This window comes from Apaloderma vittatum, unplaced genomic scaffold (assembly GCF_000703405.1).
Source record: "Apaloderma vittatum isolate BGI_N311 unplaced genomic scaffold, ASM70340v1 scaffold14893, whole genome shotgun sequence".
Taxonomy (NCBI): Eukaryota; Metazoa; Chordata; class Aves; order Trogoniformes; family Trogonidae; genus Apaloderma; species Apaloderma vittatum.
The window spans coordinates 171005-184946 of NW_009706612.1; the positions used below are offsets into that span (position 1 = coordinate 171005).

Below are 13942 nucleotides of genomic sequence, written 5' to 3' on the forward strand. Positions count from 1 at the left end.
GTGGCGCTTTTGTGCCTCGCCCGACTTTGTGGAAAGGATGCTCCCTGCTCCCCGAGGGGCAGCAAAGATGTGCTGGTGGCTTTGGCCTGGGGTCAAGGTCACCTGTGTCCACCTCCTGAGATGCTTTCTTGGGAGATACATAATCTATTTCTCCACATCTTTGTTTTTCAACCAGAAGATGAGGAGGAGACCTGTGTCACGTGAGTTTACGGTAGCTGGGTGTGCTGCTGTGGAGTCACATGCCTAAGGAGGGTTTGGTAGTGTTTATTGGGAACTTTGTGCCTGAAGTTCCTCTGTTGGCTTGTGCCTGTCTAGTGCAATCCCTGCTTCTGGTCACGCACACAGGTAACAGCAGTGTTGGTAATCACAGCTCTATCATGACTCTTGACGCTCACATTTCCACCCCATTTGTCCAAAGCAATGAGTTGTCAAACATTTACTATGGCTGTGCACAGGGTTTATTCATATTTAAATAAAGCCATTATTCTGGCCTTAAGTTTCAGTAGTTTCCTGCTCTTCCTCTGGAGTATCTCTCTCAGTAGTGCCTTCTAATCAGCTTTAGGTTTTAATTAAACAGCTGTCATTTGCTTCCTAGTTCTGTTGCGACCTGATGTTGTATTAAATTTTAATTTAGCCCAGGCTGGATAAGAAGTAGATTCCTTCAGACAACAAAGAAACGCTATTAGCGGGTTACAGTTGTAATTAAGAAGAGCTCTGCTGAAGTGCTAATGCATTCAGGTACAGAGAAGGAGCTGGAGATAAACATGCACATAATTATTATTCAGGGATAGAGCCTGCAATATGAACGTGTGGCTTCCACCCAGGGTGCTTGAATTGAAGGTTTTGGTCACGGTCTGGCAGGTGAGACCCTTAACAAAAGAAACAGGAAGGGATTCCCAGTTTTTCACCTGGGACTTTGCAGTTTCAGCAGCTGGGGTTTGTGCTGGTGGTCCCCAGGCGTTGTTCCAGATGTTTCAGTGATGCTGTGCCACGCACGAGGACCTATCAGTGTAAATTAACATTACTACCCCTCCCTCTACATTTCAGATGCTGCACAGGTATACCAGCACAGGTATCTTAAATTCAGTAACACTTTTTTTTTCTGAAGTAACCAAGCCTGACAGAAATTAGATTAAATGCTATTGGTGAAGATGCACAAAAAAACCCCTCTGTTTATAAATCTAAGGGACAGCCAATTAGTTCAGTTCTGCCTTCATATTTCTTCCTCAGAGGAAATAAATTTTTTCAGTCTATAAAGAGCCAGCTCTTAAAAAGGTCTTTACAGAGCCTATTATACTTGTGTAACACTCAATGCAGGCATCGGGCAGAAATATTGATTTATATAGTAGAATTGCTTAACCATGAAGTGTAGGTTTGTGAAGCAGCACCAGCTAATTAGCGCAATGGGTACCCATACATGTTGGGAAGGCGGGAAGGCTCAGGACAGTGCTTGTGTCAAGAGTAGGATAAGCATATTTCAGAGCACCCAGAAATAGCAGGATGAGGTGTCTCTTTTAAGACCTTTCATCTTCACAGGGAGTTCACAAAAGGAATGCAGATGTCTATATAAACTTTGCATTATCCTTCAGAGCACCAAAGTCTGACTTTAGCTTGGTAGCTAAGCAGCAATTATAGTTGAAAGGAGGCCAGAGGTTTTGTTTTTCCTTTGTCACATGTGAGGATCAACATGAGGGTGCAAAAAAACAAAGGAGAAATTATTTCAGACCTGTTGAGAAGCTGATTCCAAGACCACTGAAGTCAAAAGAAGTCTTATAAGAAGTCTTTCTTCTATGAGTCAGTAGGGCTGTGGAATCAGACCGTAATTGCATACGAGTGCTGCCTGCCCCTGATACGCAGGAGCTCCATAGCTGGGCTGCCAGAATTAGTCACGTGTTCGTTGTTTGTGACCTTGGCAAAGATATTGTTTCCCCTGAGGCACTGAAGAAGACTCGCTGTTGCTGAAGAATGGCTTAGAAATAGCCTATTGGCAAACTGCTTCTTGGGAGCCTTTTGACACCAAGAGCACCATGTCTTCATCATCTATCTGGCATATGTTTATACTGGATTGATGGCTTGGGATTTATGGGATATTTGCTGTTGGTTTGGTGAAATTGAAGTACTTTCTGATATACTTGTGGATGAAGCACCCTCAGTTTCTCTTTGTTTTATGCAACCTCTTTCCACCTGAGGTACATATCATTACTCTCTTTCACCTGGTAGTATATTTTCTTCTTGGTTTTGTTCAAGCCTCAGTCTTAGTGAAGGTTTTACAGTTGTGCTTTCACACTTGCACTTTTGTCCCGTACTTCTTTCTTTCCCAGTGTCCCTCCCTCATGGATGGCAGCTGCTTATAAATGAGCCCACTCAGCATAAACACAAACTAGACACTCATTTACTGTGTAAAACATCTGGTTTGTGCCTTGCAGAGAACAGAACAAAGACACTGTACTTAGTTCAAGAGGTATTATTCAGAAAAGCATCTCTGTTCAGGACAACACTTAAATGCTTAAATCACACTGAAGTTTAAGTGTCAGGTTGAGCACGTACTTTTAGTGCTGTTCTGAACCGAAATGGACTCGGGTACAGGCTTAAATGCTTTTCTGGAGCATGACTGCCCATAAAGCACTGGTAGACTATATTAGTTAGATGAGACTAGTGTTATTAGTACTTCAACTCATTTAATTCTGGGTGCTTTTTGTAGAAGTTTCCAAATATTGATTAATAATACATCTTAGTTGCAAGTATTTATTGGTCTTCCCCAGCTGTCCTTAGCTTGTGGTCAATGCCCATTATTTTCTGTCAATCTACCCAGCAGACAGAAGCAAATGATAGTGAATATATCCCCCTATGCAAGCTGCATCAAATTTTTCACTAAAATCCATTTCTTCTTCCACCAATTCTAATAATGGAATTTAAAGTTAGATTAGTTTGAAGCAACTTTTTTTTTTTTCCCTCTCAACTGGCAAGCAATTAGTTTTATACAAGTTGAAAAATGAAAAGTGGATTGATTCAGAGCAGTATTTCCTACTGCTGGCTTTTGGAGCAGGTCAAACCGAACCTCTACGAGAGCACAGACCGTTCCTCTCCCCGAAAACGTTTTGAGGCTACAGTGAGTGCTGCTTAAACAGAGACAAGCTGCTCTGTGGGCCTTGGGAGGCTCTTCCTCTCCAGCCTGCATACATGCTCATGCAAGGCTGGGACTGCTGTAGCAATCTGTAGTACTCATTTGGAGTAATTAATCAAACTTGCAGCCATACTGAGACACAGAGGAAGGCTGTGTTAATAGAGTCATTAGAGTGCCAGCATTGTGAATTCATCAGGATTAGAGACAAATGTGGTAAAACATCTCTAGGTGGGATTTTGATGGGGAAAGATTAAAAAAATTGTATATGGATGGCATTACTTGGTTTGCAATACCCTGCCTCATGAGTGGCTTTTCTCATCATGTATTTATGTCCTGAAAAGAGAAAACAGCCAACTCGCAACACTGTTAACGGGAACAGTAAGGAAGACATGCTGTTATTGTAATGCTTGATAATCACTTCCCAAAGCACTGGCACGATTTGGGGCAAAGGGATGAGAAGAGCTGCTGACACGCTCTGGAGATCGTGCCTGACTAGAACTGCGGGTCTGCCAAGCCGCAGACGTACCTTTGCACATAATTGCATTACAGGTTTCCTTGCCACAGCAGCCAGACATGTGAATGGGCTGAAAAAGAGTCTAAATGTCTGTCAAAACCAGAACTTGATGGTCCGGATGCAACTTCTGGCTTAGAAAGTCATTAAACCATTGACTGCAGGGAGCTCGAAGGGAGTGTTCAGGGAAGGGTCACTCTCTGCTCCTGTACCTGCCAAAGGCAAGTTTTGGTTCATCAGTTGGACCCTTGTGACATCCTTTTGGTTTTATGCTTCTCTAATGCCCATCCATCGTTTCTGTGTGTGTGTGTGTGCATACAGGACACGGAAGTCCTCAACACGGCCATTCTGACAGGCAAAACAGTGTCTGTTCCAGTCAAGGTTGTTGCTGTGCAGGAGGATGGGTCTGTGGTCGATGTTTCAGACTCCATCGAGTGCAAATCAGCGGATGAAGACGTCATAAAGGTAAGGTCCCCACACAAGGTGGGGAATGGAGTTTTCACCCTTTTCTCCTCCACCTCCACGGCGTTGGGACGTGGCCCGCATTCAGGATTCACCGATGAGGCGGGTGGTGTCCAGAGGTTACACAAAGTTAAGGCATTTCCAGAGACTGATGTGGATCCCTCTGTTCTGGTGTGTTCCACGTGGGAACAGAAGGTCAGGGATGCTGAAGGAGCATCTTTCTTCACTGGCCAGCCAGTGCTGACGAGAAAGAATGTGCTGTCTCATGCCTCTCCCTGGGGAAAAGTCAACTCCCCACAAAGGGATCTTTGCTCTTGTGTGGCTTTTCCGCATCCATTATTTAATAGTAATAATGCAGTTTATTTTAGCAATGTACAGTAAGGTTTCCTAACTGGTTCTCACTGCATCACCTGCTTTCCAGTCAGCAGTTTCTTACATGTAAAGATACTGAATTGTACCAAAATCTGGAGGAACATGATGGAGAACAGAACATAGCAACCATAATTTAAAAGTTCTTAAAATGAGAGCTGGGAGCTTTTAAACAATGTTGTGGGGTTTTTTTCTATATAAGATCTTCAACTGGTTCTCGCTTTCTGACACAGATGAAAATAGCATTAATGTGACTTTGTCAAGGTGTTGACTGCATGACTTCTGACACCACTGCATGGCTTCCGACACCACTGCATGGCTTCCAGCTTTTAGCTCGTTATTAATTTTAAGCATAAAAGAGGTACCCTTTAATGTCTTGAAAAGGTTTATCTGTTTTATTATATGTTTGGGGGATGCTTTTTTCTTGTTTTAACTGAACTTAAGAATTGGCTACAATGAATTCTGCATAGATTTGGCGTATGGATTTTTTTTTTGGCTGGTTTATATCTTTGTGAGTTCCTAGGGCTTGTCCTAGGAAGAGAGTTTCTTTGTTTCACTTCCAGAGCAATGCAGTATATTGTATATAAATGCTATAAAATTATTTTAGTATAGTCATCCTTTTTACGTAGCAATCTTGTAAATTGCAGTTCTTATGATAAACTCTATATCTTTCAAGAAACAAGTTTTTCCCCATATTCTAGCTACCAACAAAGTGAATGTATTCCAGACCTGAGCATTTCTAAATTCTCTTCAGATCCCATTTGAAACCCACTTCCTATACCTGTGTACTTTTCACCTATTATTATAACGTATTTGTAGATAGGACTGCAAAGGTCCTAATAGATAGCTCATACTTTGTCAGATTTGCATGTTCTTGAGCTGGCTAAAGAATTGCATACAGCAAAGGTTTTTTAAAGAGGATATGCTGGATCAAAAAATTCACCTTTCAACAACTCTGAATAAGCTGGTTACCAATTTTTGGAATAAATTACATCCTCTAAAACAATATACCATCAACATATTGCTGAGACTGTCTTTTCCTTGCACTTCAGAAAACCAGATACTGATTTAAAAAATGGCGTATGTGGACCTCCATTTCTATTAATTGAGTTGCTGGTATTCCTAGGATTTGCTGTAGTTAGAGAATACTGGACTGAGCCAGATAGGAAAAGGTCAGGAAAAAGACTCCCATTCCTTTTCCACTAATAAAATTAGTATCTGCAGATGTTAGGGAGATGTTGCATTTCAAAACATCACCCGTTTAACGTCCATTTAGTTCAGTCAGCAGTTGTCCATATGGATATCCTGCCAAAGCTGGGCATGAAGTTGTTCTGGGGTTCAAATTTAAAAGGTCCACCGAAGCTGGCAACTAAATAAGGCTTGACACAACCTCTCTGAGCAGAGACAAGATTTCCAGTTGCAGTTGTGGATTTATATACTTCAAGAAAGCAAAGCTTTCGCCCTTTTTTTTTAAACGAGTTGTATATCTAAGTGGAATCAGGTACTTCAAAGCACTTTCAGGCTGATGACTGTCCTCCCTTTCTTTTAGTGATCTGGATAGAGCAGACCAAAATACAGGACATAATTCTGCCCAGGTTTTACAAGATTTGTACTATAGTTTCCTTTTTTTTTTTTCCTGGTAAGGACTAAGTTGGTATAAATCAGGTCTTCATTTGGCTGCTCTGTGAAATTATTTGGGGATCAAATCACTGACACAAGGGAATGCCTCTGGGACTCTTTCTCAGACCTGGTAGCCAACTCTCTGATATACGGACTTAATGAACAAAACCGAGAGGTGTGAATGTGGTCTTCAATGAATTCATCTTGCTTCTTCCTGGTGATATGAAATGGGAGTAATGTTATTTTTGTGAAAATCGCAGCATACCTATAATGGATTTCAGTCACAAATTACTGAGAGGTGCTCTCAGACTAAATGCTGTTCAGGCATGGACATGACTGGAAATGTATTGATTGCAAGATTGAACCCATAATGATTAATTAGCTGAGATAAAATTTAGTACAGCTTTTATGTGCCTATATTTTTTCAGAAAAATGCATATTCCCTTTACAAGCCCCTTTGGTAAAGTCAGTATTGACTTTACTTCCAAATTTGTGTTGTTTTTTCTATATAGCTCGTGCTGCTAAACCCCCTAATAAGAGTTGTCAGGCGTTTGGGATGTAATTGCCTAATCTTAAGCTTCTTTTCACTGTTAATTCTGCCTTTATTGTTTCTTTGTAATTGAAGAAATATTCATATTCTTTTGGGCAGAACAGAGGCTGTTGCATTCTTAACCTTTTATTTCTGCTTAATAGCTAATGATTTAATAGGCAATTAATGAGACGATTCTTTGATCACTGCTGTAGCACTATTATTTTCAATTAACACACAATGAATTGAAGACTTTGGCCGAAGCTATTATGTATTTATACAAAAAGTGGTTCTCTGAGCAGCTACTCTAGATATCATGTTGATACAAATACTACTCAGAGACAGTCAAATAGTTAGATGATGTACAAATGATTTATATATTTGTAGGCAAGAGATGTGAATCTTTCCTATTCTAAGTCATATATCCCCTCAGCTTAACAGTTTAATAGCTTCCCAGCACGAGAATATTTCAGTCTACGTTTTTCAAAGCCTGCCTAATTAGTGGTAAATATAATGAAACCCACCTAGTGTTTTTTCATCTTGAATTTTCCAACCTTAGCATGACTTGATCCTCAAAGGAATCTCACAGGTAAACTTGCTCAGTTCAGTTACAATCCCTGATCCTTACAATTGCTGATCCCTGCAGCTGGAAGTGTGTCATAATACTGACCAACCATTTTTACCTGAGCTGGCTACCTTGTAAAATTTTTTGATGGAAGCATTACTGTAAGTCAGTAAAACTCTTATGCCTATGCCATTATTGAAAAGGATTTAATGCTGTTGGCATTTGAGGGAAAAGATTTGCTTTATGATTAGGCTTCTGAGCATTAATTTCCATATCTCTTGCTGATTTTCTGTGCAACTGTGGGTAAATCACTCATTCCCTTGGAATCTCACTTCCTTATCTGCAAACACAGCAGAGCAATACATCCTCTTCCTAGCCTCAGTCTGCCTTGCAAAGTTTCTGAAGCTACTGTTGGCTCTGAATGGACAAAATTTTCTCCACTAGAGCCTCATTAACTTTAGTGGTCTTGTGCCATAGACTCACTTGAAGGACTTCTCTCCTAGTGCCCTGCTTTTTCCTGCAAAGCACAGCTAAATAGGGTCGTGAAGCTGAAAAGGAAGAAGTGGTGGAAGCTTGATAGAATTTATGCATAAACGATTCAGCTACTCCGGTGATGGGCAGCACACTGAGAGATAAAGGAGCTGCAGGCATGGTGGGATGAACCTTTTTATACGTATGCTAAACCACAGGGCCTCAGTCTTCACAGGTGGGGGAAAAAAGCTTCGAAGAAAAAGATTAAAGCAGTTGTGCCATGGCAAGGACCTCCTTTGCTCCTCCATCCTGCCATGAAGTGTAAGTACTGCTGAAGTTTTGCCGGCCTGTTACAGTGGGTTTCACTTGCTCCCCACTGCCCTTCAAGCCATACTTAGTGGGAAGTGAAGGGTTAGACCAACATCAGTGATGGAGGGAACACCTTGAGATGGTTTATTACAGAGGGAAATCTAACCTGAGGGGCTTTGGCACAGCCAATCTTTACAGCTGCTTAGAAACTCCAAGCAAGGCCCCTGAACTTCATTTTCCTCCCTGTAAAAGTGCCTTTAAAAGCCTGAACCGCAGTAATTTCATATGAAGAAAAATTCTGAAAACATGGTAGCTATGTGGTAGTCATAAACATCCCCCATGAAGCAGCATCAAGTGAGGAAATCGTAATGAGGACAGCTTCTTAGCCCAAATGTTTATCTCAGTAGTGTGCAAATGAAAGGGAGACAGCTGCCCAATTAATTTATTCTTAGATTAGTCATATTTTCATGTCCTTTGCAAGTTACACAGGAATTGACTGATGGTTCAAATTAATTTCTGCAGTAATTCAAATGGCCTCCATGGAGTTACCCCGTGGACTAATGTAGCCTGAATTTTGTGTAACACAAAGGGCCCTCAGCTGAACAGAAAGGTGTCAGAGGGCCTCACCCTGCCCATTTCTGCCCACACGTGAAGCACAATAGAAGCAGGCAAAGGCACACATCAGGAACAATGGTGCTTCGATGATCCACCCTGAACTCCGTCTGTGCGAGAATGCACCTTCCTTGTTAGCTTGCTAGAGGAAAGCACTTGAATGAATTATTTTTCACCTTTTCATAATTCCCTATCTAATTATAATGAAAGTAAAATACAAACCACTCCTACTCCCTACTTTTATAACACAAACCTTATCTTGAACTCTCCATAATTACTGTTAAAACAATAGAAGATCTAATTTTCCTGGCAGCAGCCAGCTAGGCTTTATCTAATGAGCAGTAAAAATAGTGTGAGAAAGGCAAGAAAGGTAAAAGCTGAAACAGATTGAACCTGAGGAAGTTTCTTGCCTCTTCCAAACAAAAAAAGCGGGTGAGCCACTGAGGACCTTATTCAAGAGGCCTGGGCACAGTGATCTCTAACCCCAGCACGGTAACTCTGGTGAGGAACTACAGGAAAAAAAAATAGGGAAAGGGAGATATAGTGCAGTTCTCCCATTTAGATGATGCCTCATTTCTGGAAACAATTCATTGCTGCAGATTCACAGTACATTGCTAGATGAGTTTACAGAAAGAAATGCCTGCCTGGAGTTGTTAAATACAGCTATTTATGCAGGAGCTCTGAAAACAAAGCCAGAGCTTGTAATTTGCAAGTTTTGCAGCTGTTTTGCCATTAAAATATGTGATCAAGATTATAATGTGCTTGTGCATTAAGTGGAGCTAATCTTCTTTCTCCATCTATCATACTTTTGGAGTACCCATCACTACATTACCTAAGAGCTTTATTTTGTGGTCACTTGTGCAGAAATTAGCTCGCTCCAGGAGTCCAAACTCTTTTTCTGGCTGCAGTGAAAACACTCTCCACTTCTTGATATGATGAGTTTACTTTGGTGCCAGTTGGTTTATTATAGAATTCATTTTGAACTAGATCTTCATTTTTTAAGAGATTTTTTTTTCTTCAGAGCTGCTGAATGGTTCGAGATTGACAGCTCTGGAGCCTCAGCTGCTCCGTCTTGCCCCAGAACAGGGGCAGGTCAGGGCTGTGGCAGGCAGCAGTGCAACTGGAAAGCTTTGGGAGTGCAAATGTTTAATTTGGTGAGTCCTTCTCCCTGTCCATACTGCCCTTATAATCCTGCCCGATTAGTGCCAGTGAGTCAGTATCATCAGCCCCACGAAATCAGCTGTTAACAACCTCAAGTCACTGTCAGCTTCATCTCCATCCGTCTTTGGGGGCTGGGAGGTGACGAGCTCTGCAGTCCGTTACGAAGCCCCTGAAATAATGACTCCCCTGATGCCTGCCAGAGACAAGAGGTTTACGGCAGAGAAGCATTCCTCAGCTGAACAGAAGGATTGCTTAGGAGGCAAGGATCCTGCTCGGGACTGAGGAGTTCTGGTTTTTTACCTTGCTGCTTTACTCCAGACCTCCTCCATGAAGCTACTACTGGTCTCTGTCTCAGCAGCACCATGGGAATGATAAGGATACTTCTGGTGAGAAAAATGTTGAAGACTCTGCATCTTCTCTTTTGTATTGGTAGACAGGTACCCCTAAGTTAGAACAATAATTAAATATTGAGCTGCTTAGAATTTATCACACTTAAGAATTAGAGCTTCTTACTATTTCTAGTTACTTTGCAAGAACTCCACCCCCTTTGCCCCCATACAAAGTTCACCTTTATGAGTCACAAGAGATCGACAGGAGAATATGGCACATCTCTATGGTATGTTGACTACTGAAGTAAGGATTTTGCTTTTCCTGTCAGAGGGTCTGACATTCAGGTCACCAGATTCTACTAATTAGTTTTTCTAGCTAGAGAAAGGATGATCAGAAAAGAGTAATATAGCCATTTACTGCATATTAAAGCTTTATCTTAAAAATCCCTCTTGTTACTCAGCAACAAGTTGAAATCTATATTGTTTTATGATTGTGCCAAGTTAAAACTTTGGGTCTAGAATCATATTTGCACACAAAACAGCTCCCTGTATAGCAATAATGATGCCAATCAGGCAATCTCACAAAATCACATATTGAAGAATTAATATTCTGTACACAGTACACACTGTACATAGTTTATAGCAAAATATATGTGTGTATCTTCCTGAAGCTATTTTTAAACACACACAGTCTTCAAAGCCAGCTTGAGAAAACAGTGTTTTGTCTGGGCGAGGATATGTTAAGAACAGACCACGCCGACATGTGCAATTACACAGATTTCGGCAGAGATACTTATGGTGTCTTCCAAGGGACCAGCTGCTGCTTCGGAGGAAGAAAACAATTCTAGGGCTTAGCATTTGGCTTCTCTGAGAGCAAAAATGCAAAGGGCATGGATCCCAGTCCTGGGAAACAATCATTAGCCTGAACCGCAATATTGTTTAGGATAAACTCTGAATATTTTACACTAAGAGATGCACTAAGAGTAAACAACTCGATCCAGGCTCAACAGAAGCAAATGCAGCAATAAGTAGCTGTTTTTGGGAGAAAATTACAAACTTGTGGAGGCTTTTTCCACACGTTCTGTAGGAAATCAGCTCCTCTTTATAACCTTCAATGCAGCTGGCCTTTTAAATATTTTAATTGCAGATGCATGAGCCGCATGGATTCCAAGGCTTTTATACCTCTCGAACTATCATTCTGGCTGGGCAAATTAATTCAGATTCCCATTGTCATCAAAACCCCCGGGGCCAAAATGTGCTCTCAGCTAAAATCATGCAACTGTTTGAAAGGCATTGGAGTGACAGAGGTGTTCCAGAGGGCAAAAATTGCTCCACGTGGAAGTTAAAACAGCCATTAGCTGTCAGCTACAGGACAAGGAAAAAGTCTTTACTCTCCACTCTCTTCGCTCATGTGACAGTTGAGGGAAGTGAGACTGCGCAATAAATGCTACTTTCTGGGTGGCACATCATCCCTTTTAAAGTAACCTATAGTGTTGGGCACCAAAAACTTGCATTAAAATATACACAGAACGGTGAATCTTTCACAAACAGGCTTCATTTCCAGAGAATCTGTGCTGGGGCAGCTCGGCAGCAATGGGCCCGCTCGGCAACCAAACCCTGGCTCTGTGGCTCACCGTCGGATTTCCAATGAAGCTTGAATATATGTTTTTTGTGGTTTAACATATCCACACCTGTGTTTTGGTAATGTGTTCTGAGATGCTCTCCCTTGGGATGCATAATTGGAGTTGAAGATGAAGACGACGAGGCTGACATGCCACCATCATTTTGAAGTGCAGTTAATTTATTTGACATAAAAAGCACCTACCATTGGCAGTAACCAGCTCCCTTTCTCCTCTGTGGTGGAAGGCATTTCTTTTCTTGATGCATTTTTAATTATTCATATTTATACATTCTCATTATACAGAATCGGAAATCAGAATTAAACCTATTTTGATTTCCTTCATAGGGCCAGCAACAAGAGGAGAAATAGCATGTAGCTAGGCAGATCTGTGCCTTCATACAGCAGGATTGGGTATCTATATAAATGGCAGAATTTAGCATTTTGGTTTGTGTTGGGGATTCTTAAGGTTTGATCTATACTAATGGCACTGTACTGAAATATTCCGTCTCACATCAAAGACTTCCTTTAATTGCTAGAGAGGTGAAGAGTTGCTTTTGCGAGCCAAGTCAGCCTGTTGGAGCGTGGTCCAGATACATCTTTAAAAAAATCAAAAGTGTCAAGCAGTTGTTAAAACTTAAAAGTTTGTGTTTGTTCCATAGGAAATAGAAACTAAATCCATCACCTCTACATTTTACAGCTCCTCAGTGGGGCAGGTTTGGAATTCTCTGACACTCGCCCAGGGAATTAAGCAGCTTTCCAGTGAATTCAGTGTGAAAATGGATCACAGTTTTGTTAACATTACATTGTTTAATTCTACTCCTTTGATGAATTTCTCCTGAGGAAAAGCACTGGGAGTGCTCCATGATTTTAGTGCAAATAAGCATATTGCTTGTGTGTTTCTGTGAAAGTGATGAGCGGTCGAACAGCCACCAGCATTGGCACCGACAGGGCCACCTCCCAGAGCCCAAGCCCTGGGGCACGAACGGGAACATCAGTGACCTTGGTGCTGCTGTTCCAGGCAGCTGGTCAACGTTTTTATTCCACATTTAGTACAGATTTATTCACAACTGTGTAGCGAAATCTCGATTTTGTTATTTTTGTTTTAAAAGTACAGCAGTTCAGATTCGAAAGCAGACATACGCTACAAAGCCAGATTCCCTCAGCAAACTGTGAAGCATTAACATACTGATGTATACAAGGCCATATGCAGAGATACATATAGGTATAGAAATTAATAGGGAGATACTATATAGAGATATATGCATCCCGCTGTGTGTAAAGCCTGGGTGATATGCATTACAGTTATTACAATGCTCACTCCTCTTCTGGTTTTGCTCCCATAATAGTTGTGCAAATAGCCCCATTTACTGTGTAAGAGTCTGAGAAGTGTTTCAGGATATGACCTTCCAACACCGTAAAAACGCATTTTAGCAGCATGTAGTCAGCAGCTAATGAACTCTGCAGCTCCTTCAAAGGGAATTCCAGCCTCCTTCTGCTAGAGAGCACCTGATGTCCTACGGGCTGAGCAACACAGTCCTGCCCTGGGCTGCAGAATAAAACCTCCCTTAAACATGAGCCCGATCTGAAATCTACCATGAGCCAGAGAAAAGGATGTATTGTAATAAAGGGAATAACGAGCAAAAATACATGAACTCTTACAAGTGTGAAGAAAAGGGTGCAAAATGCTTGTATACTTCAGTGACGAAGATTTAGGTGTTTGAGTTGCATGCATTTATTATTTCAGGAGTGCAAACAATGTACTCAGCCCTGTATAAAAATGGTGGGGACACGGGGCTTACCCTACAGGCAGCAAGAGTTACACAAACCTTGCTACAATATAAACATTCTGGGAGGTAATCCTGTACTGAGTTACTTGTACAAATACCCAGAGCAGCTTAGCGGTGGGGAGGGGAACCCCATCACCCAGGGACCGGAGAATGGAGTTGCCCAGCAGGACTGAGAGCAAGGGGGAGTTCTTTGTTTGAAAGGCAGTGCCAGAAATGATAAGTTCCTAGCAGGAAATGCTATCTCCTATTTATATGCTTTATTTATTTGCTCTTTTTTCAATTGCTGCTTCTGAGGTTATTGTTTGAATTTAATTTGCAACCCCTCTCCAGTGGCTCTCGGATTTTCTTCTGAAAACCTAAGAGAAAATCCTTAAGTAACGCAGTCCTTCCTTAGATCTCTTACACTCAACATTATCCGCTGCAGAGCAAAATTAATGTATGCCCTTCCTTATTGTTTTCCTTCTTAATTCAT

At 41.4% G+C, this 13942-nt stretch overlaps 1 protein-coding gene across 1 annotated transcript in view; it reads left to right on the plus strand.

The window, feature by feature from the left end:
- LOC104271251 (transmembrane protein 132B-like) overlaps positions 1–4100 on the plus strand; it is a gene marked incomplete at its 3' end in the record, with an annotated part of 135296 nt that extends 131196 nt beyond the window's left edge. The window contains exon 4 of the mRNA XM_009865867.1: positions 3957–4100. Within this exon, the coding sequence (XP_009864169.1) occupies positions 3957–4100 (144 nt within the window). The remainder of the gene's footprint in view (positions 1–3956) is intronic.
- Positions 4101–13942: the final 9842 nt, after the last annotated feature.